The sequence below is a fragment of the Globicephala melas genome, chromosome 5 (genome assembly GCF_963455315.2).
Source record: "Globicephala melas chromosome 5, mGloMel1.2, whole genome shotgun sequence".
NCBI lineage: Eukaryota > Metazoa > Chordata > Mammalia > Artiodactyla > Delphinidae > Globicephala > Globicephala melas.
Genome location: NC_083318.1, coordinates 112,766,726 through 112,791,829, shown reverse-complemented (window position 1 = coordinate 112,791,829; position 25,104 = coordinate 112,766,726). Strand labels below are relative to the sequence as shown.

At 40.3% G+C, this 25,104-nt stretch overlaps 1 protein-coding gene across 3 annotated transcripts in view; it reads left to right on the top strand.

Annotated features, from left to right (window-relative positions):
- The window catches only part of ARHGAP10 (Rho GTPase activating protein 10), a 327,186-nt gene that overhangs the window by 258,087 nt on the left and 43,995 nt on the right, over positions 1-25,104 (top strand). For all 3 annotated transcript variants that reach the window (XM_060298805.2, XM_070045536.1, XM_030878175.3), the window contains one exon: positions 15,701-15,851. In XM_060298805.2, coding sequence (XP_060154788.1) covers positions 15,701-15,851 — 151 coding nt within the window. The remainder of the gene's footprint in view (positions 1-15,700; positions 15,852-25,104) is intronic.

Sequence of the window (25,104 nt, the reverse complement as noted above, 5' to 3'; positions counted from 1 at the left end):
TTTTTTAGATTCCACATATAAGCGATATTATACGATATTGGTTTTTCTCTTTCTGACTTACTTCACTCTGCATGACAGTCTCTAGTTCTATCCATGACTCTGCAGATGGCACTATTTCGTTCCTCCTTATGGCTGAGTAATATTCCATTGTATACATGTACCACATCTTTATCCATTCGTCTGTCGATGGGCATTTAGGTTGCTTCCATGACCAGGCTATTGTAAATAGTGTTGCAATGAACAGTGGGATGCATGTGTCCTTTTTTTCTTTTTAACATCTTTATTGGAGTATAATTGCTTTACAATGGTGTGTTAGTTTCTGCTTTATAACAAAGTGAATCAGTTATACATATACATGGATCCCCATATCTCTTCCCTCTTACGTCTCCCTCCCTCCCACCCTGCCTATCCCACCCCTCTAGGTGGACACAAAGCACCGAGCTGATCTTCCTGTGCTATGCGGCTGCTTCCCACTAGCTATCTGTTTTACATTTGGTAGTGTATATATGTCCATGCCACTCTCTCACTTCGTCCCAGCTTACCCGTCCTCCTCCCCATGTCCTGAAGTCCATTCTCTGCATCTGCGTCTTTATTCCTGTCCTGCCCCTAGGTTCTTCAGAACCTTTTTTTTTTTTTTTTTAGATTCCATATATATGTGTTAGCATATGATATTTGTTTTTCTCTTTGTGGCTTTCTTCACTCTGTATGACAGACTCTAGCTCCATCCACCTCACTGCAAATAACTCAGTTTTGTTTCTTTTTATGGCTGAGTAATATTCCGTTGTATATATGTGCCACATCTTCTTTATCCATTCATCTGTCAGTGGACAGTTAGGTTGCTTCCATGTCCTGGCTATTGTAAATAGAGCTGCAATGAACATTGTGGTATGTGGCTCTTCTTGAATTATGGTTTTCTCAGGGTATATGCTCAGTAGTGGGATTGCTGGGTCATACAGTAGTTCTATTTTTAGTTTTTTAAGGAACCTCCATACTATTCTCCATAGTGGCTATATCAATTTACATTCCCACCAGCAGTGCAAGAGGGTTCCCTTTTCTCCACACCCTCTCCAGCATTTATTGTTTGTAGATTTTTTGGTGATGGCCATTCTGACTGGTATGAGATGATATCTCATTGTAGTTTTGACTTGCATTTCTCTAATGATTAGTGATGTTGAGCATCCTTTCATGTGTTTGTTGGAAATCTGTATATGTTCTTTGGAGAAATGTCTATTTAGGTCTTCTGCCCAGTTTTGGATTGGGTTGTTTGTTTTTTTGATATTGAGCTGCATGAGCTGCTTGTAAATTTTGGAGATTAATCCTTTGTCAGTTGCTTCATTTGCAAATATTTTCTCCCATTCTGAGGGTTGTCTCTTCATCTTGTTTATAGTTTCCTTTGCTGTGCAGCAGCTTTTAAGTTTCATTAGGTCCCATTTGTTTATTTTTGTTCTTATTAGCATTTCTCTAGGAGGTGGGTCGAAAAGGATCTTGCTGTGATTTATGTCATAGAGTGTTCTGCCTATGTTTTCCTCTAAGAGTTTGATAGTGTCTGGCCTTACATTTAGGTCTTTAATCCGCTTTGAGTTTATTTTTGTGTATGGTGTTAGGGAGTGTTCTAATTTCATGCTTTTACATGTAGCTCTCCAGTTTTCCCAGCACCACTTATTGAAGAGGCTGTCTTTTCTCCAGTGTATATTCTTGCCTCCTTTATCAAAGATAAGGTGACCATATGTGCGTGGGTTTATCTCTGGGCTTTCTATCCTGTTCCATTGATCTATATTTCTGTTTCTGTGCCAGTACCATACTATCTTGATCACTGTAGCTTTGTAGTATAGTCTGAAGTCAGGGAGCCTGATTCTTCCAGCTCCATTTTTCTTCTTCTTCTGGGATCCCTATCATTCAAATGTTGGTGAGTTTAATGTTGTCCCAGAGGTCTCTAAGACTGTCCTCAATTCTTTTCATTCTTTTTTCTTTATTCTGCTCTGCAGTAATTATTTCCACTATTTTATTTTCCTGGTCACTTATCCATTCTTCTGCCTCAGTTATTCTGCTATTGATTCCTTCTAGAGAATTTTTAACTTCATTTATTATCTTGTTCATCATTGTTTGTTTGTTCTTTAGTTCTTCTAGGTCCTTGTTAAATGTTTCTTGTATTTTCTCCATTCTTTTCCAAGATTTTGGATCATCTTTACTATCATTACTCTGAATTCTTTTCCAGGTAGACTCTGCATTTCCTCTTTATTTGTTTGGTCTGCTGGGTTTTTACCTTGCTCCTTCATCTGCTGTTTGTTTCCCTGTCTTCTCATTTTGCTTAACATACTGTGTTTGGGGTCTCCTTTTTGCAGCCTGCAGGTTCGTAGTTCCTGTCATTTTTGGTGTCTGCCCCCAGTGGGTAAGGTTGGTTCATTGGGTTGTGTATGGTTCCTGGTGGAGGGGACTAGTGCCTGTGTTCTTGTGGATGAGGCTGGATCTTGTGTTTCTAATGATCAGGACTGTGTCCGGTGGTGTGTTTTGGAGTGTCTGTCACCGTATTATGACTTTAAGCAGCCTCTCTGCTAATGTGTGGGGTTGTGTTCCTGTCTTGCTAGTTGTTTGGCATAGGGTATCCAGCACTGTAGCTTGCTGGTTGTTGAGTGGAGCTGGTTCTTAGCGTTGAGATGGAGATCTCTGGGAGAGCTTTCGCCGTTTGATATTACATGGAGCTGGGAGGTCTCTTGTGGACCAATGTCCTGAAGTCGGCTCTCCCACCTCAGAGGCTCAGGCCTGACACCCAGCCGGAGCAACAAGACTCTGTCAGCCACATGGCTCAGAAGAAAAGGGAGAAAAAAAGAAAGAAAGAATAAAATAAAATTTAAAAAGTTATTAAACTAAAAAATACACATACACACCCACAAAAAGAGAAAAAGGAAAAAAAAATATAAAAGTAGGCGGACGAGAGCAACCAAATCAATAAACAAGTCTACCAATGATAATAAACTCTAACTACTAAGCTAAGATACAAATAAAACCAGAAACAAATTAGATGCAAACCCCAAGTCTACAGTTGCTCCCAAAGTCCACCGCCTCAATTTTGGGATGATTCGTTGTCTATTCAGGTATTCCAGATACGCAGCCTACTTCAAGTTGATTGTGGAGATTTAATCCGCTGCTCCTGAGGCTGCTGGGAGAGATTTCCCTTTCTCTTCTTTGTTCACACAGGTCCTGGGATTCAGCTTTGGATTGGCCCTGCCTTTGTGTGTAGTTTGCCTGAGGGTGTCTGTGCCCCCCCCCCCCCCCCCCGCAGACAGGATGGGGCTAAAGTGGCAGCTGATTAGGGGCCTCTGGCTCACTAATGCAGGGTGGGGGGGAGGGAGGTGTACGGAATGCAGGTGAGCTTGCGGCGGCAGAGGCCTGCGTGACTTTGCACCAGCCTGAGGCGCACAGTGTGTTTTCCCTAGGAAGTTGTCCCTGGATCATGGAACCCTGGCAGGGGCGGGCTGCACAGGCTCCTGGGAGGGGAGGTGTGGATAGTGACCTGTGCTAGCACACAGGCTTCTTGGTGGCTGCAGTAGCAGCCTTAGCGTCTCATACCCGTCTCTGGTGTCCGGGCTGATAGCTGCGGCTCGTGCCCTCTTCTGGAGCTAATTTAGGTGGTGCTCTGAATCCCCTCTCCTCGTGCACTGCGGAACAATGGTCTCTTGCCTCTTAGGCAGGTCCAGACTCTTTTCCGGACTCCCTCCTGGCTAGCCGTGGTGCACTAGCCCCCTTCAGGCTGTGTTCACGGAGCCAACCCCAGTCCTCACCCTGGGGTCTGACCTCTGAAGCCCGAGCCTCAGCTCCCAGCCGCGCCCACCCCGGCCGGTGAGCAGGTAAGCCTCTCGGGCTGGTGAGTGCCGGTCGGCATCGATCCTCTGTGCGGGAATCTCTCCGCTTTGCCCTCCGCACCCCTGTTGCTGTGCTCTCCTCTGTGGCTCCGAAGCTTTCCCGCCTCCGCCACCCGCAGTCTCTGCCCACGAAAGGGCTTCCTAGTGTGTGGAAACCTTTCCTCCTTCACGGCTCCTTCTCACTGCTGCAGGTCCCATCCCTATTCTTTTGTCTCTGTTTTTTCTTTTTCCTTTTGCCCTATCCAGATACGTGGGGGAGTTTCTTGCCTTTTGGGAGGTCTGAAGTCTTCTGCTATCGTTCAGTAGGTGTTCTGTAGGAGTTGTTCCACATGTAGATGTATTTCTGATGTATTTGTGGGGAGGAAGGTGATCTCCACGTCTTACATGTGCCATCTTGAAGGTCTCCACATGTATCTTTTTGAATTATGGTTTTCTCCGGGTATATGCCCAGGAGCAGAATTGCTGGATCATACAGTACCTCTATTTTTAGTTTTTTGAGAAACCTTCATGCTTTTCTCCTTAGTGGCTATACCAATTTACATTCCCGCCAACAGTGTAGGCGTGTTCTGAAACGGGAATATTTTTAAAGGTTATGTATTTACAGAACAAATGTTATATGCATCTTTCATACAATAAAAGTTGTAAAGATGATAATACAGTGCTGGTTCTGCAGGTCATCAATTTTCTTCTCATAGTATTCTCCCCATATTGACAGCAATTTTAGAGCTCTCACTACCTGGCTAAGTTTCCACCTTCCCTGCCCTCCTGTCTCTCCCATCCTTTCCCCACACACGGACTTGACTTGTCAGTGGAACTCTCAGGTCTTCTTGGGAATAGTACTCAGTACGACTATAGCACCTGTATAGTCTTTTTGTGTGTGTCTGCATATTTTTGCATACTGTGATACAGGAAAATCAGGTTAAAATGCCAGTAGGTGCTGTGGCTCTTAGGAAACTTCTAGGAGGCTATTATGCTCTTGGATATGTCTCTGGAATAATTATAAAGTTAGTATTTCTGGGGGCCAAATAAGGATGACTTTATGATGAATATATTTATGAAATTATAACGGTTTACAGAGCCTTTTCATGTACTTGTTAATATATGGCATGTTCTTTTTTGGGAAAGAGAAAACCAGGTTAAGAGGTATATTAAGATGAGATTACTCCCCGAACAGCCTAGGTCCCTCCTTTGACATGTTAATAACTGTGCACTGCTGATGAAATCAGAACTCTGAATGTGGCCGACTTGGGGTCGGGAACGAAGGGAGTTCAAGTCCCGGCATGGCACAGGCTGTGTTTATCAGGGATTCGGAAAGGTTGCCCTGTCGGCAGAAAAGGGTGACAGCGCAGCTTGACATGCTGGCTTCTGTATTGAGAAGGCTGAGTCATTTGGCTCACATAGCTTGGTGAGTGAGAATGTCTTCGGGCGATGGGCATGTATTTTGTCCCCCGTAGATGCACGGGTCAGCTATTTGAGCCCTGCATGTAGTATTTGAACCTCTTTTGGAATACCTCTATTCTTACCTTGTAAAACTTTGGTGACACGGAACTCAGTATCTCCCAAGTTGACCTGCTCAGAAGTTGTGCAACTTCACCAGTCCAGAAAGTTGTTTCCCCTCATATTCAGCTGACATGTGCCTGTTTATAATCTCAACTCATTAGCCCCAGTTTAACCTCTGGGCCAAGTACAAGGTGAATCCCTCTTCCACATGAGAGTGTTTTTAGAATCTGAGAATTGGTACAGCACCCGTTGGATTTCTTTCGGGGTCCTTCACTTGTACGACTTTGTTTTGAATTTCCTACCTTCCTGGTTACATTCTTTGATGTGGTTTATAATAAGAAATATACATTTGGTCTTTGTCCACAGTGCCTGGCTCCCAGCTCCCAGAACCCTTGGAGTTTCCTGAGCGATAAGAGCAGTAGGTGCATCTTTGTTATATTTCGCTTCTCGTTTCTCGTCCTCAGTTCCTGAAGTCCCTTCAGGGCCATAAAGATGAAATGGGTGTCTTCCTATTCATGACAAGGCCCTTTGCACCACGACTGGGCTTATGTTAATTAGATGACTTTTGGAAAGCACCTAAGGGTGGGGGCAGATTGCCAGAGAATCAACCATGAATAAAGGATTGGAATGTTCATTCCCACCCCCGGATTTGGGGGGAGCGAAGAGGGGCTGGGGGTTGAATCAATCACCAGTGGCCGGTGGTTTTTTTGTTTTGTTTTTTTTTTGCGGTACGCAGGCCTCTCACTGTTGTGGCCTCTCCTGTTGTGGAGCACAGGCTCCAGACGTGCAGGCTCAGCGACTGTGGCTTACGGGCCCAGCCGCTCCGCGGCATGTGGGATCTTCCCGGAACGGGGTACGAACCCGTGTCCCCTGCATCGGCAGGCGGACTCTCAACCACTGTGCCACCAGGGAAGCCCTCTCTGGTTGTTTTATCCTGACTGTTCTCTGTCCTTCCAATTTAAGGAATACACTTAACGCATCATTGCACTTTTCATCATGATTGGAAGCCTTTGTGTCAAAGCTGGTCCTAGGCGAAGTGTGATCAGTTGAGGGAAATCTTCCTTTTTTGGCATTTCAAACACAGCTGCAAATGACGGAGGGTGAGCGAGTTCCAAACTGAGGTGGAATCCAAGAATCTAAGCATTAACCTTTTGAGATGTTCCTTGTAAGGTGCAGGAACTCGGTATCGTTGATGCTTTCATCATATTTAAGACTTACGAAAATAAATCGTACACACTGAAGGAAAGGCTGCTGTCGGCCCTCAGTATGTGTGACCTTCACATAACCTTGAGTTGGCAGGCATGAGGGTCTGTCTAAACATTGGGCTGTTTGGAATACTCTTAAAATTATGCACGACTATCTTCTAAACTCCTAATTAGAAACGTTTCAATTGGGGGGTAAAATCTAGCTGAGTCCTAATGTGTTTAGAAATCGAATCCTGCCCAAAGCTTCTTCCTAACAGATGCATATAGCAGAGGTCACCTCTCACGTGTAACTAGGGACTGCACACTGGTAAATTCTAGGAACCTGGACCCCAGATACAGTTGTCCTGATGGATTGACTTCTTTAAAATGAGACAAATGTTGCACGGGAAGAAAAAACTCTGATAAATAGTCATCAACATTTTAACTGAAATGTCTCTGTGTGTGGGATGATGGGTGGTTTTCATCTTTAAAGAGTTTTTTTGTGTGTGTTTATCAGGATTTCTGCAGGGAATGTAATATGTTATCACTTTTGTAACATGGATAAATTATAATTTGAAAGAAATTTATTATTAAAAAATGAAAACCAAACTAGCCCCATAAATTTTAGGAGCAGTGATTAAATATGAAGGTTGAAACCACACTCCACCCCTCCCCATGCAGCTTCTCATAAAGTCCCACCATTGACCACCTTCAAAACATGGTTTTGCTTTAGGCATTTTATTTTTCTGATCGCTAAAATGGGAGGAGAAAAAAAAAAAAACGTGTTGCACTCTCTCTTAAATATGTAGGCCATGCCTGGGGGCGTACATACTTGGAAAAAGATTTCAGATGATTCTGATAAATATAATCATATACATGTCTTCAGGAGATGTTTTCTTCACTGATCAAAATTCACACATTTCCTTCTGTAGAATTAATAGGTCCAGGGGGAAATGGTCATTCCTGCCTACCCAAATAACTAGGGGTCACGGCTTATATGCCAAAGGAAAACAATGTCATTTACCTTGAAAATTTCATAAGATGATGAGTGGGTTTTAAATGTGTTTACTCATATTCAGTTTAAAGATTCACAAGGAACATTGAGGGAGAGTCCTGCCTTTGTCATGGCCAGAGCTAGCCCTGACTGGGGGAGGCCTCTTTTTGCGGACCCCCAGGCCTTTGGGGACTGCAGATGCTAGGCCTCCTGTGTTCTGATCCTCTGTGCCGCCGTTAGGACCACATGTTTCTAAGGCAGGCTTGAGTCCTGGAAAGACGAAGGGTGGCAAAGAGAGAAAGAAAAGAACTTCGGAAGAAGTTGTACAAAAACCACACTGGCGTGTTTTTAAAGGTTTGTAAACCAAAAAACAACATTTTATAACTGGGAATATGTGTTTGCACCATGAATGTAAGAGTGATGCAACTTTGGCTTAATTAGGAGAGGTTCACCTCATGAGCTGATTGGGGAGAAAGTTACTCCATGAGCCTATGTGAATTTCTTTAATACCACTTGGTTCCAGTATGTTATCAAAGTTATTATTATTATTACTGTTATTATTACCGCTTTTGGTCTTTGTTGAACATTAGGAAGACCAGGGCACTGATGCTGTATCCACAGTTTATGTCACTGAAAATGCCCATGGTTTGGGGTGGGTAGTTCTGAGGTACATTCCATTTTATAAAGTCTTGTTGATAAAGGTTATCATTTACTGAAAGCTTGAAGTCAAGACCCAAAGTCAGTTACGTATTCTCCTCTATTTAGTGCACAGGGAACTGCAGAAATCACTATGTATATCCCATTAGGACTTGGGAAGGGGTCGGAAAATGTCTCCAGAAATTAAAGTTGGAAACTTAGAAAGAAAAAGAAAAACAGGAACTCTACCAATTGATAAATTGGTTGTAAACCAAATTTAGTTTCTTTTTTTTTTTTTTCTTTCGGTTGTAAACCAAAATTGAAGTTGTTCTTCAAAAAGCTCATGGCGGGCTTCCCTGGTGGCGCAGTGGTTAAGAATCCACCTGCCAATGCAGGGGACCCAGGTCCGATCCCCGGTCTGGGAAGGTCCCACATGCCACGGAGCAACTAAGCCCGTGTGCCACAACTACTGAGCCTGTGCTCTAGAGCCTGTGATCCACAACAAGAGAAGCCACTGCAATGAGAAGCCCTCACACCGTAATGAAGAGTAGCCCCCGCTCGCCGCAACTAGAGAAAGCCCGCACACAGCGACAAAGACCCAACACAGACAAAAATAAATTAAAAAAAAAAAAAAAAAAGCTCATGGTAAGTCAGGGCCGCTGTCAAGCCAGAGCCTGTCAAGCCGGAGCCTGTGGGATGGATGCCCATTGGGCTGGCTGTCTCTCCTGCCCACTTCCCCCCTCTCATTCTTCCTGGCTGCCCTTCTCCCTCTCCCCTGTGATGTAATGGAAATGGTTTCATGCTGACAGGCGTCAGCAGGGCTCCGAGCAAGACCCTGTAACATGCTCCTGTGTCAGCCTCACAGCTCTGTGTGTTGAGGCTTGTGTCCGATAATGCATGTGAGAGCACTTAGAGGAATTTCAACCACCGAGCAAAAACCTCCCCCGATGAGGAAGTACATGCATAGAGGACAGTCTGTTGGAGAGAAAGGGCTGGTGCCAACAAGATGGGAGATAGCAGTGGATGTTGAGGCCTTGGTCCGGGAACAAAGCCTGGGTCTGCCGCTGGTGGTGGTGTGAATGTGAGCGAACCTTTAGCCACAGGGCCTCAGTTTGTTCCCCTGTGAAATACAGGGGTGGCTGAAATTATAACCAGGAGCCTTTTCAGCTCTGAGATTCTGCGTTTGGATGAACCAGAACAAACATGAAGCCTTAGACTATTTCCAGCGTCTAGCCTGAACCCAACTGTTGTCTCACTCTCAGTCGCTATCATTAATTCTAGTTAAAGTTTTCTATAAAAGACCCATATTTGGTCACGGGGTAGTGCTGATTCAAGGACAGACAGCTGGAAAGGTTTCAGAGCTTTCCGTGGACTGTTCCCACCATAGCTAAACTCTGAAGTGATGCTGTAGATGGATGGTTCAGGCTACCTTGGAGGCAACTTAAGAGTCATACAGCCCCGAGGTAACGAGTATTTGTCTAAACACACTAGAGACTCTGAAGCTGAAAGAAATATTTGGCCATTTTGTATTTATGTGTTTTATTTTATTTTTTAAGGTCATGTAATTTTATTAAAATTTTTTTTAATTTTTATTCAATTTTTAAAGGTGACCCTCCATTTACAGTTATTACAAAATACTGGCTCTTTTCCCTGTGTAGTACAACATATCTTTGTAGCTCATTTTATACCCAATAGTTTGTACCTCTTAATCCTCTACCCCTGGATTGTCCTTCTCCCCTTCCCTCTCCCCACTGGTAACCACTAGTTTGTTCTCTGTGTCTGTGAGTCTGTGCCCTTTTTGTTGTATTCCTTAGTTTGTTGTATTTTTAATTTTTTTAATTTTTTAACTTTATTGGAATATAGTTGATTTACAATGTTGAGTTAGTTTCAGGTGTACAGCAATATCGTGATGTATTTTAGAAAGAGATTGGAAATTTTATTTTTCCCTTCTTTCCATGTTAAAGGTTTACTAAGGGGAGTATGCATTAATTTCCAACTGTCTTCTGGCTGTACCTCTGTTATGGGTCACATAGTTATGAGAGATATGACATCACCAAAGAGGACATAATATGAATGGGACTTAATACGAGTGTGTGATATCAGAGGCAGGCGGGCATGATGACCAAGACATGCACGCTGGAATCAGGAAATCTGGGTTCAAATCTTTGTAAGTCAAGTACTTGGCATAATGTCAGCCATAGCGCAAGTACCCAATAGTTGCAACTGTCATTGTTCAAGATGACAGGAATATACAAACATATTAGTAATCTTCTAATCACAAGAAACATCACTGAACTCTTCTGGAGAAACAGCTTTTTAGAAAAGAATGACCTCATTCCCCTTAATTTCCTTTACCCATAGTATTTATTAATTCAGCTGAACCAAATGCTGTAGGTTTGAGTTGGGTACTAAAGTGAAATTTGCAGAGCCCATTCTTGTTTCCTATTCTCTGCAAAGTATTTCCAGCAGAGGTGGACTGGTCATTTCCACACGTGGCCCCTGGTAGCAGAGCGCAATGGAAGGACTTGGGGAGGTGTTTATATGTATGGCTGCGTCCCGTGGGCATAAACATCCAGTTGTTGTGTGTAAGGAATCTGTGACTCTGAGCAATAGTGCCAGACTTTGTTTGTGCTAGCACTCTTCAGAGACCTGAATAAGCACTTCCTTACCTGACACCTACGTGTGGAGTTTTGTTTTTTGTCATTGGATTGTCTGGTTTGAGTTTTTCTTATGTTGTAAATACGTAGGTGAAGTGAAGAAATTTTCTACCCTGAAAAAAATAAGTTTTGAGTAGACTTGATCTATTCCTTAAGGTAATTTCATCTTTTGCCCCAGAACAAAGGTGACATGATGTAGGGAAGTTAGGAGAGTCACACAATTCTGGAAGGAGACCTGGGTGCTAGAGGAATTTGCATCCATGCCATGGTTCTAGAATTGGAAAATCAGTGTTATATTTAAAGAAGACACACATTGGCTACACAGAACAAGATCAGCTAACTTTTAACTTCTAGAATCAGATTGCCAAGAAAGAAGACCAAATTTTAAAGTAAATAATTTACTGTTTCTTCCTCTTCTGAATTTAAAAAGAGTATCTTTTAAAATCATTTCTGATGTTTCAGAGAGAACCATGAGAGCATAGCTTTGTATCAATAGCTTTAAAAAAAAGAGAATTGAGAACTGAGGTTGATGCATTGGCAGACAAGGTTAAATGCATATAAAAGGTAATGCATTCTTGAAACATCTAGAAGAACATAGCACAGTGATGGTGAGTCTATAATCTCCAGGTTTACTCTTTCTAAACAGATACGGAACAGTATAATTGGTGATTTTTCCCCTAAGAATTAAATTTTGTTTGTTTTTTCAACTGGCAGCGGGGGCTTTGGAATCAGAGTTGAGAGTTAAGATACCAACTGTGCCATCTTCACACTGTGGAGACTTGGGCTGATTGTTTAATCTTTGAGCTTTTATTGTTTTAAACTGTGAAGAGCAATACGTACCTCAGAGGTTCTTGAGGATATTGAAGTGCTTTAGAGAAAGCCTACCACCTCGTAGGTGTTTATTAAGTAATGAATGATAGAGAAAGTAATTTAAATCTCAAATTTCAGTGCTGAAATGTGGAAGTAAATACACAAAACAACCGTGTGATTCTAGGTGACTTTGGAATTTTGACAAGAGCCTCTGTTTATTGCTTCCCTTTAGTCCATTTCTTGATGAGTTTTTCCGCAAACACTTTTGATTAACTAAACGCTGAATTTGAGGAAGTCAAGACCTCAAGAAATTAATGACCTCTCAAAACAGTGGTTTAGTAGAGTAACGAGGGTCTGCATCCATTTTTATTATCACTATTTACTGGATGTGATCATATTTACAAATAGAAAAGCTACCATTTACTTCTGGTTACTATGTACCAAGTGCTGTACCAAATACTTTATGAATGTCTCATTTAATCCCGGTAATAACTTGAGACATAAGTATTATGGCTCTCACTATATAAATGAGAAGATGAAATACACTCTTTTAATAATATGTCTAAGCCTCCATAGCTGGGAAGACTTAAAAGCCAGGATAGTACCTTTTCAAGTTAGCATCTGTGCTTTGGAACCACCTAATTTGATGATAGGTTAGCTCTTTGAAATGCTAATACACAGAATTTTTTGAGGGAATGGTTGGTCTTTAGAAGCTTTGAAACATTTCATGCCTGATTAGGACTTGGGAAGATCCAAGGAATTGATTGCATATGTCCAGTGCCACTTTTTTTTTTTTTTTTTTTCCTGCGGTACTCTCACTGTTGTGGCCTCTCCCGTTGCGGAGCACAGGCTCCGGACGCGCAGGCTCAGCGGCCATGGCTCACGGGCCCAGCCGCTCCGCGGCATGTGGGATCTTCCCGGACCGGGGCACGAACCCGTGTCCCCTGCATTGGCAGGTTCACTCTCAACCACTGCGCCACCAGGGAAGCCCCAGTGCCACTTTTTTTGAACTAATTTTTCTGGTGTTTCAATTTAGATTTTGGTCCATCCAAGACAAGTACAGAATGCTGTGGAATGACTGCCTAATGGGTATTTCTTAGCCTTGACTATACAAAAGAATCACCTGGGGAGCTTTAAAATGCAAACCACAGAAAAACAAAACAACCCCCCCCAAGCCCAGTCCCCATTCCTAGATATTCTCCCCCCTCCAGTTTTATTGAGATGTAATTGACATATAACATTGTATTAGTTGAAGGTGTACAACATAATGATTTGATATGGGTATATATTGTGAGAAATTACCCCAATAAATTTAATTACCATCCATCATCACCTCACATAGTTACAATTTTTTTTTTTCTTGTGATGAGAAGTTTTAAGATGTATTCTCTTAGCAACTTTCAAGTATATAATATAGTGCTGGCAACTGTGTTCACCATGCTGGACGTTACATCCCCAGAACCTATTTATCATATAACTGGAAGAAGTTTGTACCTTTTGGCCACCTTCATCCATCCCCAGAGCTGTCTCTGGTAACCACCAATCTGCAGTCTGTTCTTTGTTTCTATGAGTTTTTTTTTTTTCTTTTTTAAGATTCCACGTATAAGTGACATCATAAAGTGTCGTCCTTCTCTGTCTGACTTATTTCACTGAGGTTGAAGGTGCATGCATGCTGTTGCATGTAGCAGGACTTTCTTCTTTTTGATGGCTCAATAATAGTTTCCTAGATACTCTGATGTAAACTGAACGATGTCATAAGTCTTCTGGAGACTTCTGGAGGCCCAGCTCTGGGATGTCTCAGATCAGCCCCCCAGGAACATTGGAGTCACACTCTTGGGTCCCGGTTTGCTTGGTATTCTGGCTCTGCAGACCGGGGCTGCTCTCACACCTTACTACCCTCACCCTCACTCTGTGTGGTGGTGGAGGAGAGTGGGGCAGGGAGGGGAAACCATGGTCAGCATTCTCATCATTCCAGTCAGTGCGATCTTCCAGGAAGAGCTGCTCGGAAGGTTATCAGCTATCCAGTGCCGGTTCTTGGGATATAACCTTTCCACTGTTTATTTATACTTTGGATATATTGGCTCTGTGTTGTTTGGTTTCTTATTCGAGTACCATTCCAGAGCCATGTGCCATGTTTATAAAGATCGAACATAAGTCAATGAGCTATTCCCAGTGTTGGTCACCCACAGGTGCTAGTTTCTTTTGATGGGATCAAGTTTTCCCACCTTTTCTTCTGTCCTTCACCATTGTCATCCTCTTCACAACCTAACTTCTCTCCTGTTCCCTCTACTTCACAACCTTCCTTAATTTGAACAATGAGAGATGGCCATAAGTCCAGATGTGGATGATAGTCTAGACAGCAGAGGATTTTGTTTTTTAACATCTTTATTGGAGTGTAACTGCTTTACAATGGTGTATTAGTTTCTGCTGTATAACAAAGTGAATCAGCTATACATAGACATATATCCCCCTATCTCCTCCCTCTCGCGTCTCCCTCCCACCCTCCCTTTCCCACCCCTCTAGGTGGTCACAGAGCACCGAGCTTATCTCCCTGTGCTATCTGGCTGCTTCCCACTAGCTAGCTGTTTTACATTTGGTAGTGTATATATGTCCATGCCACTCTCTCACTTCGTCCCGGCTTCCCCTTCCCCCTCCCTGTGTCCTCAGGTCCATTCTCTAGTAGGGACAGCAGAGGATTTTGGGCAGATGAGTAGTTTGCTGTTTCCAGACTGCCCTATTGGAGCACAAAGTCTGTGGAAATATGGTATTAGCAGGTTACCAGTTGGAGGACAAAACTAACTCTTAACTAGCAAATATTTGTCCACAGTAATTTAAACCATTTTTTATTCAGTTTACACATGAGGGGGCAGTATGGTACTTAGAAAGTAAATGCTCTGTTGAAATTGTTTATTTCTGTTGGTATACAGTAGTTTTTAGGTGAGAACTTTTAGACCATGAATATAATTCTGACACGTTTGTTAGCTATTAAATGTGATACATATATGCGATACGCTCACGCGTATACACAGGTCATGTTTTTATTCAAGTATATAAATAATAATCTCCTTGTAACAGTGGGGCTTTCACACAGGGCCTTTTATTGTGAGTTTTATATTTACAGTTTGTTTAATGCTAGCTGGCTTTCTTCGAGCATCTACCTTTAGAACATCAGCCTTCTGGAGATACAGTGTCAGGGTGATGTCTAAATATTTTATGTTATGACTTCATTGAGGGCTGAAGGGACTCCAGTGTTATTGGGGACAGGAAGCTTCTGAACTCAGGTCTTGGCAGCTATGAAAATTTTATTATGAATCACCTCTGTATGATATGCTTCCCTTTATGGCATAGTTTGCTTTTCTCAAGAGAAAAAAAAAATTGCTGAGCAAAGAAGCAGCACGTTTTAATTAATGTTGTTATTGCTGATAGATGGATGACACTGTAGATAATCAAGGTGCTGATACTCTAGGTTTCATAAATGGAGGGGAAATATTTAAGAGAAGTTGGAAGGTATTAAACGAATTGGTGAAATCTACGAAGCATTTTCTGAAAAATGCGCGTGGGAATCCGAAAGGTAATTTCGTAAAGCACAGGCTATTTTTAAATGTGTAAAAAATATTTGCGGTCATATGTTTCTGTTTCTGTAGTTTGAAAAAAAAATTGAGACTAGCATTTTGGCATAGATATAACTCTGTGTGAAATTGAATGGGATATTTGTTTTTAATATTTTATCCCGATTACTTCCTTTGTGGATGAAGAGCTGTGGTATTGTCTACATCTGGTGAAGATAGTTATACTTGTTTAGTTTGGGCATGAATCTGTTTTTAAATATAATGATTTGATGCTGCTTTTACTTAATTTTAATGAGAAATTTTATTTTGAAATCTCTGTTAAAAAATAAAGACTTACGGCTTAATACCCAAAATTTGAAGGCATGGATTTTTGGCTCCAACAGTCCCTTTTGGATGAACTCCAAATGTTGTTCGGTACTGGTATGACTGTTGGAAAACCCAGGTTTCTGTTCATGGAAAACAATTAATGTCCTTCATGTTTTGATGGCAGATTTTTAGGACCCTGCCTGACGCCACACTGCCTGAGCCAGTCGCCCTGTCAGCATCACCCCCGAATGCTCCACCAAGGCAATCGAAGAGACAGGGCCAGAGGACTAAGAGACCCGTGGCTGTATATAATCTTTGTCTTGAACTGGAAGATGGTAAGATGTTAATTACATGTTTCTTCTTGATAATCTGTTGCGAATATGGCAAAGCCTATGACCCCAGGGCGGGCCATGGTCTTCCATCCTTTGGATTTTAACTTCTTTTCCCCTTAAGATTATGATTTTTGAGATTAACGGGGCGGGGGGGGTGGTAAATCTTTCCTTGTCAGGGAGAGAATGCACGTTTCAGTTTTGTGTTTGTCTTTGTTATTCACAGTTCTTTTTTTACTTTGAAAAGACAGCTAAAATTTCTTTTTGGGGAGACTTGTGTGACCTCCTGTGAGGTTACATAACCCCGAGACAAATGGAAGAGGAACTAAAATGAAAGTAGATCTTTCATGAGAGGAGCAGATTGGAGTCTGATGTTAAATGCATTGAGATCAAAGGCACGGGTCCCTGTGGCGCTGGGGTCTGTGCTTCTGCACCGTCCGGTTTTCTGACTTTCTTGTAAGGCAAGGAAGTGGGGTGGGGTGGCAAATTGACCACGGTCGGGGGCTAGGCTGAGTGGACCGAGCTGCAGTGGGACTCTGACCAGTGGAAGTCCTTACTTTCCATCCAAGCCACGCTGTTCCAACTCTCTGTTGTCATGTGGCCACCTTGTCTCAGTATTGCCAGATTGCCTCGTTTTTACTGGAGCCTAGAAATTGGAATTTTAAACACTGATCCCTACAAAACAAGGCTGTGAGCCATAGCGAGACCCCAGTTGCTGATTTGTAATCACGTAGTTATTGGCGTGGAGAATAAGATCGAAACTACCAAGGTTTTATTGGTTTGGAGGTGTGAGGTGATTGTCAAAGGGAAGGAGGAAATGAAGATAGAAACATACAATACCTCCATCGTAAGCAGCTGTATAATGAAATGTCACATAGCTAATATCCAAAGACCCATGCAAGCAGGTGACACCGGTCTTTAACTAACTCTCAGGGGATCTGTACACGAGGACTCAGAATGCCTCCTGTAGTGTGTGTGTGTGTGTGTGTGTGTGTGTATACACTTATATATTACACACACACACATATACACATGCACACACGTTAGTTTTAAAATCAGATCCTCATTTTCTAGAGAATGGGCATGATTTATTAAAGTCAACCTGTACTTTCAGAGCTTCCTTTTAGCCCTTAGTTTCAGCTTCTGAGCCCAGCCAACTTCTTATTCTCTGTTTCTTTTCTCGTGTTCACTCTCTCAACGGAGTTGCTAATAAGGAGTAAAGCTGACTGGTTTGAATTGAGCCTTGTCTTATCTATCACTTGTCCTCTGGAGGAAGTGTTAAAAAATTCGTGAACGAGGCAAATGTTGGAAAGTAGGAGGGGAGCAATATCAAGGCGATGTAAAACAATACCTACTTGGGCTCATCGGCCCTTGAGCAAAACTGAATTGACTCTGTTTCATAAAGGTAATGACCAAAGAGGGAATCACATCTACTTTGGGGGGTATTTTTAGGAATTGAATCAGAATAGCCAGTCATGTGTACGTAGTTTACTAATTTTTTGATCATTGGGTTGCTGAATGATTATTATTAATGGGTAAGAAGCTGCTGAAGTGGTATTTAGCACATCTTTTATGGGAATACTCAAAATGGTGTACAATCATAGCTTTCCTAATTTTTAGGCCATATATAAATTCTGTACAACTCTTTAATTTTAAGGGAAAAAAGAAGATGGACAAATATTTAATTCCTGTAGTCTGTTTTTACGTTCACCACCTATATGATGTCTTATTGTACATTTTGTCTTTTTATAACTTTACATTGATCCTTCTGGATTGCAGCCTTTGATTTTTCCGGAAGTTGTTAGAATCAGAAAAGCCCATGATTTTGGTCATGGGGTGATTTTGTTTTATCTTACAGGTCATAAGATAAAGCAATTAAAACCTGTTATTTATCCTCTCCCCTCCCCCACCTATTATTTGTAGCTAAGCTTTAGTGAAACTCAAGTTGTGTGAAAAAGAATTATTTCAGGGAGAACAAAGTGGGATCCATGTTTTGCATATTCTAAAAAAAGATAAATGAAGAGGTGGTGAAAATGCTTTTGAAAGGAAGCATACAAGGAAAGGATATTAAAAGGCTATGTTGTTGATTATTACTTAGCACATTGAAAACTCTACCCTTTCAAAAAAAAAAAATCTCTTCTTATCACCAAGACTTAAATGTTTTTCAGTAGCCTGAGTCATCTAATTGTCAACTCTATTTGAAATTTTCAAAAGTTTAATCTTTTTATGTATTTTTTCTTATTGATGGTAGTTGAGTCACTTTCCATGCTTACCTAGTTTTGGTTAAGGGATGCATTAGTAGCCAACTTTGGTTGATGATTTTTCCAAATTTTTTAGTTTATTATGAGTCCGATAGAAGGTTTAAATGCAAGTATGTTTCCACCTTTACCCTCCCCCCATTTATTCACTGTAGTACAAGTTAAATTTGACTTAATAAAATCCAGGACAAATTATTTTTGTGTAAATTTAGGTAGATTATTTGCCAAGATTCAAGGAACTAGTTTGAATGACTGGAGAGTTTCCTCAGCTGTATGATTTGGTCACAGATTTGGTATTTGAGTGAAGTGGTTTTGTGGTATGTTATTTCTTCTGCATTGAGTAAGGTATGAAACCATGCGATGGACCCAACAGGCAACCCTGGAAAAGACTCAGAATTGGTTTCAGTTCAGCATTAGGCAGATCAGAAAGTCGTCATTAGCAGTCAGCAAGCCTGTTAGCATGAGCTGAAGTAGGATAGACCTAGAAGTGGAGAATCCTAGCTTAGCTGGTGTGAAATAGGAGAGACGCCCTCCGCTGTTAGACATCGTTTTTCAACCCCACCCCCCAAGTTTAATTAAAGACACTTAATATCTTTACTTTAACAAAGGCTTTAATTGGTATTGGCACATTTAGCCATACTGCATACACAATGCTCATTTATTTTCCTTTTTAACATGTGATTTAATGGCATTAAACTTGTTATTTGCAGAAGACTTTAGAATTCTAGTTACTTGCTTAAAGATCTCTGTTGATGATTAAGATGAACTGAAATGGATATATTATCTAGCTAGATTTCTTTAAATAGAGCAGCTGTTAAATTTTTTCTGAAATTCTTTTTATTATTTTGTAGAAGCCATATCGTTCATTTTCATATAGCATTTAATAGTCTCACAAACCTCAAAGCTGAGTAGATTTGGCTACGTCAGTTGTTGGGAAATAGCAAAATATGAGGTAGGCTGCTAAGTGCTAAAAAGAAGATGCAAAAATCAAAGGCTTCCTTTTATTTCGTTCTCAGGTTATCTTTGTGTTTTTATTTCCTTAGAAGTGGTAGTAACGTAACTCAAAAAGTTCAGTGTATGTTGTGTTTTTGTTTATACCTGCCCACTCCAAATTTATGTCCTTCCTACCTCTTTTTTTTTTTTTTTTTTTTTTGCGGTGTGCGGGCCTCTCACTGTTGTGGCCTCTCCCGTTGCAGAACACAGGCTCCGGACGCGCAGGCTCAGCGGCCATGGCTCACGGGCCCAGCCGCTCCGCGGCATGTGGGATCTTCCCAGACTGGGGCACGAACCCGTGTCCCCTGCATTGGCAGGCGGACTCTCAACCACTGCGCCACCAGGGAAGCCCTACCTCTTTTTTTAATTATATAAATTTCAGGTGTACAGCATTATAATTTGACATCTGTGTACACTACACAGTGATCACCGCCACAGGTCTAGTTATCATCCATCACCATACACTTGACCCCGTTTACCCCTTTCATCCACTCCCCAACCTTCTTCCTCTCTGGTAACCACTAATCTGTTCTCTGTATCTATGTGTTTGTTTTATTTTGTCCATTTGTTTTGTTTTTTAAGATTTCAGATGTGAGTGAAATCATATGGTATTTGTCTTTCTCTCTCTGACTTACTTCATATAGCAGAATGCCTCCAATGTCCATCTGTGCTGTCACAAATATCAAGATTTCATTCTTTGTCATGGCTGAGTTGCATACATACATATACAATATGTATGGTACACATATATATATTCATCTATTGATGGACACTTAATGTTGTTTCCATATCTTGACTATTGTAAATAATGCTGCAATGAAAATTAGGGTGCATGTGTCTTTTTGAATTAATGTTTTTGTGTTCTTTGGATAAATACCCAGAAGAGGAATAGCTGGGTCATATGGTAGCTCTCTTCTTAACTCTTTGAAGAACCTCCATACAGTTTTCCCTAGTGGCTGCACCAAGTTATATTTCCAGAAACGGTGTACTAGGGTTCCCTTTTCTCCATATTCTCTCCAGCATTTGTTATTTATTGTCTTTGTTAATAGCCATTCTAACAGGTATGAGGTGATAGCTCATTGTGGTTTTGATTTGCATTTTCCTAACAATGGATGATATTGAACACCTTTTCATGAGTCTTTTGGCCATCTCTCTGTGTTGTTTTGGAAAACGTCTGTTCACATCCTCTGACCATTTTTCAGTTGGGTTGTTTTATTTATTTATTTTTGCTTTTGTTGTTAAGTTGTATGAGTTCTTTATATATTTTGATATTTTTAGATATTAATGCCTTATTGGATATGTGATTTGCTAATATCATCTCCCATTCAGTAGGTTACCTTTTCATTTGGTTGGTCGTTTCCTTCGCTGTGCAGAAGCTTTTTAGTTTGATGTAGTCTCATTTGTTTATTTTTCCTTTTGTTTCCCTTGCCTTTGAAGTCAGATCCACAAAAACATAGCCAAGACCGATGTCAGTGTTGTTACCACCTCTGTTTTCTTCTAGGAATTTTATGGTTTCACCTCCTACATTCAAGTGTTTAATCCCTTTTGAGTTGATTTTTGTGTGTGGTGTAAGATAGTGGTCTAGTTTCATTCTTTTGCATGTTGCTGTCCAGTTTTCCCAATGCTGTTTGTTGAAGAGACTGTCATTTCTCCATTGTATGTTATTTGCTCCTTTGTCATAATTTAATGGTCCATATATGTGAAGGTTTATTTCTGGACTCTCATTCTGTTCTGTTGATCTGTGTGTCTGTTTTTGTTCCAGTACCACGCTGTTTAGATTACTATAGCTTTGTAGTATAGTTGCAAGACAAGGAGTGTAATACCTCCAGCTTTGTTGTTCTTTCTCAAGATTGTTTTGGCCATTTGGGGTCTTTTGTGGTTCCATACAATTTTTAGAGTCATTTGTTCTGCTTCTGTGAAATATGCCATTGGCATTTTGTTAGGGATTTCATTGAATCTGTAGAGAGCATGGATATTTTGGCAATTTAAATTCTTCTAATCCATGAGCATGGAATATCTTTCCATATATTTGTGTTTTCTTCAGTTTCTTTCCAGTGCCTTATAATTTTCAGTTTACAGGTCTTTCACCTCCTTGGTTAAATTGATTTCCAGGTATTTCATTCTTTTTGTTGCAATTGTAAATGGGATTGTTTTCTTAGTTTCTGTTTATGGTAGTTTGCTATTAGTGTATATAAATGCCACAGATTTCTGTATATTGATTTTGTATCCTGCAACGTTAATGAATTCATTTATTCTAACTGTTTTTTTGATGGAGGCTTTAGGGTTTTCTCTGTATGGTATCATGTCATCTGTGGGTAGTGACAGTTTTACTTCTTCCTTTCTGGTTTGGATGTCTTTTATTTCTTTTTCTTACCTAATTGTTGTGGCTAGGACTTTCATACTATGTTGAATAAAAGTAAGGTGAGAGCGGGCATCCTTGTCTTTTTCCTGATCTTACAGGACAAGCTTTTAGCTTTTCACTGTTAGGATATGATGTTAGCTGTGGGTTCGTCATATATGGCCTCATTATGTAAAGGTACATGCCCTCTATACCAACTTTGTTGAGAGTTTTGAATTTTGTGAAATGCTTTTTTGGCATCTGTTGAGATGATCATATGGTTTTTATCCTTAATTTTGTTGATACGATGTATCATGTTGATTGATTTATGGATGTTGAACCAATCTTACATCCCTGGAATAAATCCCACTTGATCATGATGTAAGATCCTCTTAATGTATTTAATGTATCATTGGATTTCGTTTACTAATATTTTGTTGAGGATTCTTTTCATCTATGTTCATCAAGGATATTGGCTTGTAATTCTCTTTTTTTGTGGTGTTCTTGTTTGGTTTTGGCATCAGGGTAATGCTGGCTTCATAAAATGTGTTTGGAAGATTTCTCTCCTCTTCAGTTTTTTTGGAAGAGTTTGAGAAGGATAGGTATTAAATCTTTGAGTGTTTTGTAGAATTAACCAGTGAAGCCATCTGCCTGGGCTTTTGTTTGTTGGGAGATTTTTGGATTTCTGTTTCAATCTCCTTACTAGTAATTGGTCTATTCCTTCATGATTCAGTTGTGTGTTTCTAGAAATTGATGCACTTCTTCTAGGTTGTCCAATTTGTTAGCTTGTAATTGTCTGTAGTAGTTTCTTATGATTCTTTGTATTTCTCTGGTTGTTACTTCCCGTCTTTGATCTCTGATTTTATTTAGTTGAGCCCTCGTTTTTCCCTTGGTGAGTCTAGCTAAAGGCTTGTCAATTTTGTGTTTTCAAAGAACCAGATCGTAGCTTCATTGATCTTTTCTATTGTTTTTTTTAATCTCTTTCATTTATTTCCACTCTTGATTATTTCCTTCCTTCTACTAATTTTGGACGACTTTGTTCTTCTTTTTTCAGTTCCTTTAGGTGTGAAGTTACTGGAGTTTTTCTTGTTTCTTGAGGTAGGCCTGTATTGCTATGAACTTTCTTTGCTACATCTTGTTGATTTTGGCATGTCGTATTTCTGTTTTTATTTATCTCTTGGTATTTTTTTATTTGTCCTTTGATTTCTTCAGTGAGCCATTGGTTGCTCAGTAGCATGTTGGCTTATCTCCATGTTTTTGTGGTTTTTCCTTTTGTTTCTTGTGATCGATTTCTAGTTTCATACCATTGTGGTTGGAGAAAATGCTTGATACGATTTCAGTCTTCTTGAGACTTGTCTAGTGACCTAACATGTAGTCTGTCTTGGAGAATGTTCCATATGCACTTGAAAAGAGTGTGTATTCTGCTTTTGGATGGAATATTCTGTATTTGTATATATCTATTAAGTCCATTTGGTCTGATGTGTTGTTTAAATTCAGTGTTTCCATATTAATTTTCTATCTGGATGATCTATCCATTGATATAAGTGAGGTGTTAAAGTCCTCCACTATTATTGTATTGCCTTTAATATCTCTTTATGTCCATTAATATTTGCTTTCCTATATCTTGGTGCTCCTCTGCTGGGTGCATATACATTTATAAATCTTATATCTTCTTGTTGGATTGACCCCTTTATCATTATGTAATGCCCTTCTTTGTCTTTTATTACAGTCTTTGTTTTAAAATCCATTTTGTCTGATATGAGTGTAGTTTCTCCAGCTTTCTTTCATTTCCATTTGCATGGAATGTCTTTTTAAGTCCCTTCACTTTGAGTCTCTGTGTACCCTTTCTTGTGAAATGAGTCTCTCTCCATTCAGCCATTCTGCCTTTGATGGGCAAATTTAGTCTATTTACATTTAAAGTAATTATTAACAGGTGTGTACTTATTGTCATTATGTTAATTGTTTCCTGGCTGTTTTTGTAGTTCTTCTCTGTTCATTTCTTCTCTTTCTTGCTTCCTTTGTGTCTTGGTGGGTTTTTGCGCGTGTGCACGCACGTGTGTATGTATGTGTGTTATGCTTACATTCCTTTGTCATTTTCTTTTGTGTGTTTACTGCAAGTTTTTTTCCCTGTTGTTTCAATGAGGTTTACATATAACATCTTAGTAAATAGTAGCCCATTTTAAATTGGTAACCTCTTAAAGCTTTGGAATGTGTCCAAATTTATCTTTTTACTCCCCCCATCACATTTTATACCTTTGATGACACATTTTACATGTCATTTTGTGCATCTTTTAACTAATTGTTTTAATTTTAGTTAAGTTTACTACTTTTGTCTTTTAACCTTCATGTTTGCATTTTAAGTGGTTTCACTACCTGTATTATATATTTACCTTTTCCAGTGATGTTTTTACTTTTATGTGTTTTCTCATTATTAATTAGTGCCATTTCTTTTCAGCTTAAAGAAGTCACTTTAGCATTTCTTGTAGGGCTGGTTTAGTGGTGATAAACTCCTTTAGCTTTAGCTTATCTGGGAAACTCTTAATCTCTCCTTCAATTCTGAATGATAACTTTGTGGGTACAGAATTCTTGGTTGGAAGTTTTTCCTTTCAGCACTTTGAACATGTTGTGTCACTCCCTTCTGGACTGTAAAGTTTCTGCTGAAAAATTTGCTGATAGCCTTATGGGGTTTTTCTTGTATGTAACAAGTTGTTTTTCTTTTGCTGCTTTTAGGATTGTCTCTTTGTCCTTAACTTTTACCATTTTAATTATAATATGTCTTGGTGTGTGTCTTTTTGGTTTCATCTTGCTTGGAACTCTTTGGGCTTCCTGGACCTGGATGTCTCTTTCCTTCCACAGATTAGGGAAGTTTACAGCCACTATTTCTTCAAATAAGTTTTCTGGCCCTTTCTCTCCCTCTTCTCCTTCTAGGACCCCTGTAATATAAATATTCTTCTTCTTGATGTTGTCTCAAAGGTCCCTTAAGGTATCTTCACTTAATTTTTGTTTTCTTTTTGCTGCTCTGTCTGGGTGAGTCCTATTGTTTTCTCTTCCAGCTTGCTCATTCATCCTCCTGCCTCATTTAGTCTGCTGGTGAGCCCATGTAGTGCATTTTTCAGTTCAGTTATAACTTCTGTTTAGTACTTGCTTATATTTTTCTGTCTCTTTGTTGAAGTTCTCACTGTGTTCATCTATTCTTCTCCCAAGTTCAATGACTACCTTTATGACTATTAATTTGAACTCTGTGACAGGTAGATTGCTTATCTTTGTTTCCTTTTGTTCTTTTTCTGAGGCTTTGTCTTTTTCTTTTGTTGGAACCTATTCCCTTGTCTCCTCATTTTGCCTCATTTTGTGTTTGTTTCTATGTATTAGGTAAATCAGCTATCTCTCCCAGAATTGAAGGAATGGCCTTATTTAGGAGATGGCCTTGTGGGGCTCAGAAGTGCATTACTGACTGGCCACCAGAGCCAGGCATTCAGGGAGTATCCCCTATGTGGGCTGCATGTGCCCTCTTGTGGTGGGAACGTGGCTGCTGGTGCAGTGTCTGGTGGACGGGGCTGGGTCCCGGACCCTTAGTACCTTTTTATATAAAGAGAGACTGTTGTGTTTGTCCCCATATACAAGGAAGGTTCATGAGGCTGTATGAGGTATATTCTTTGCTATTTTTTCTTCA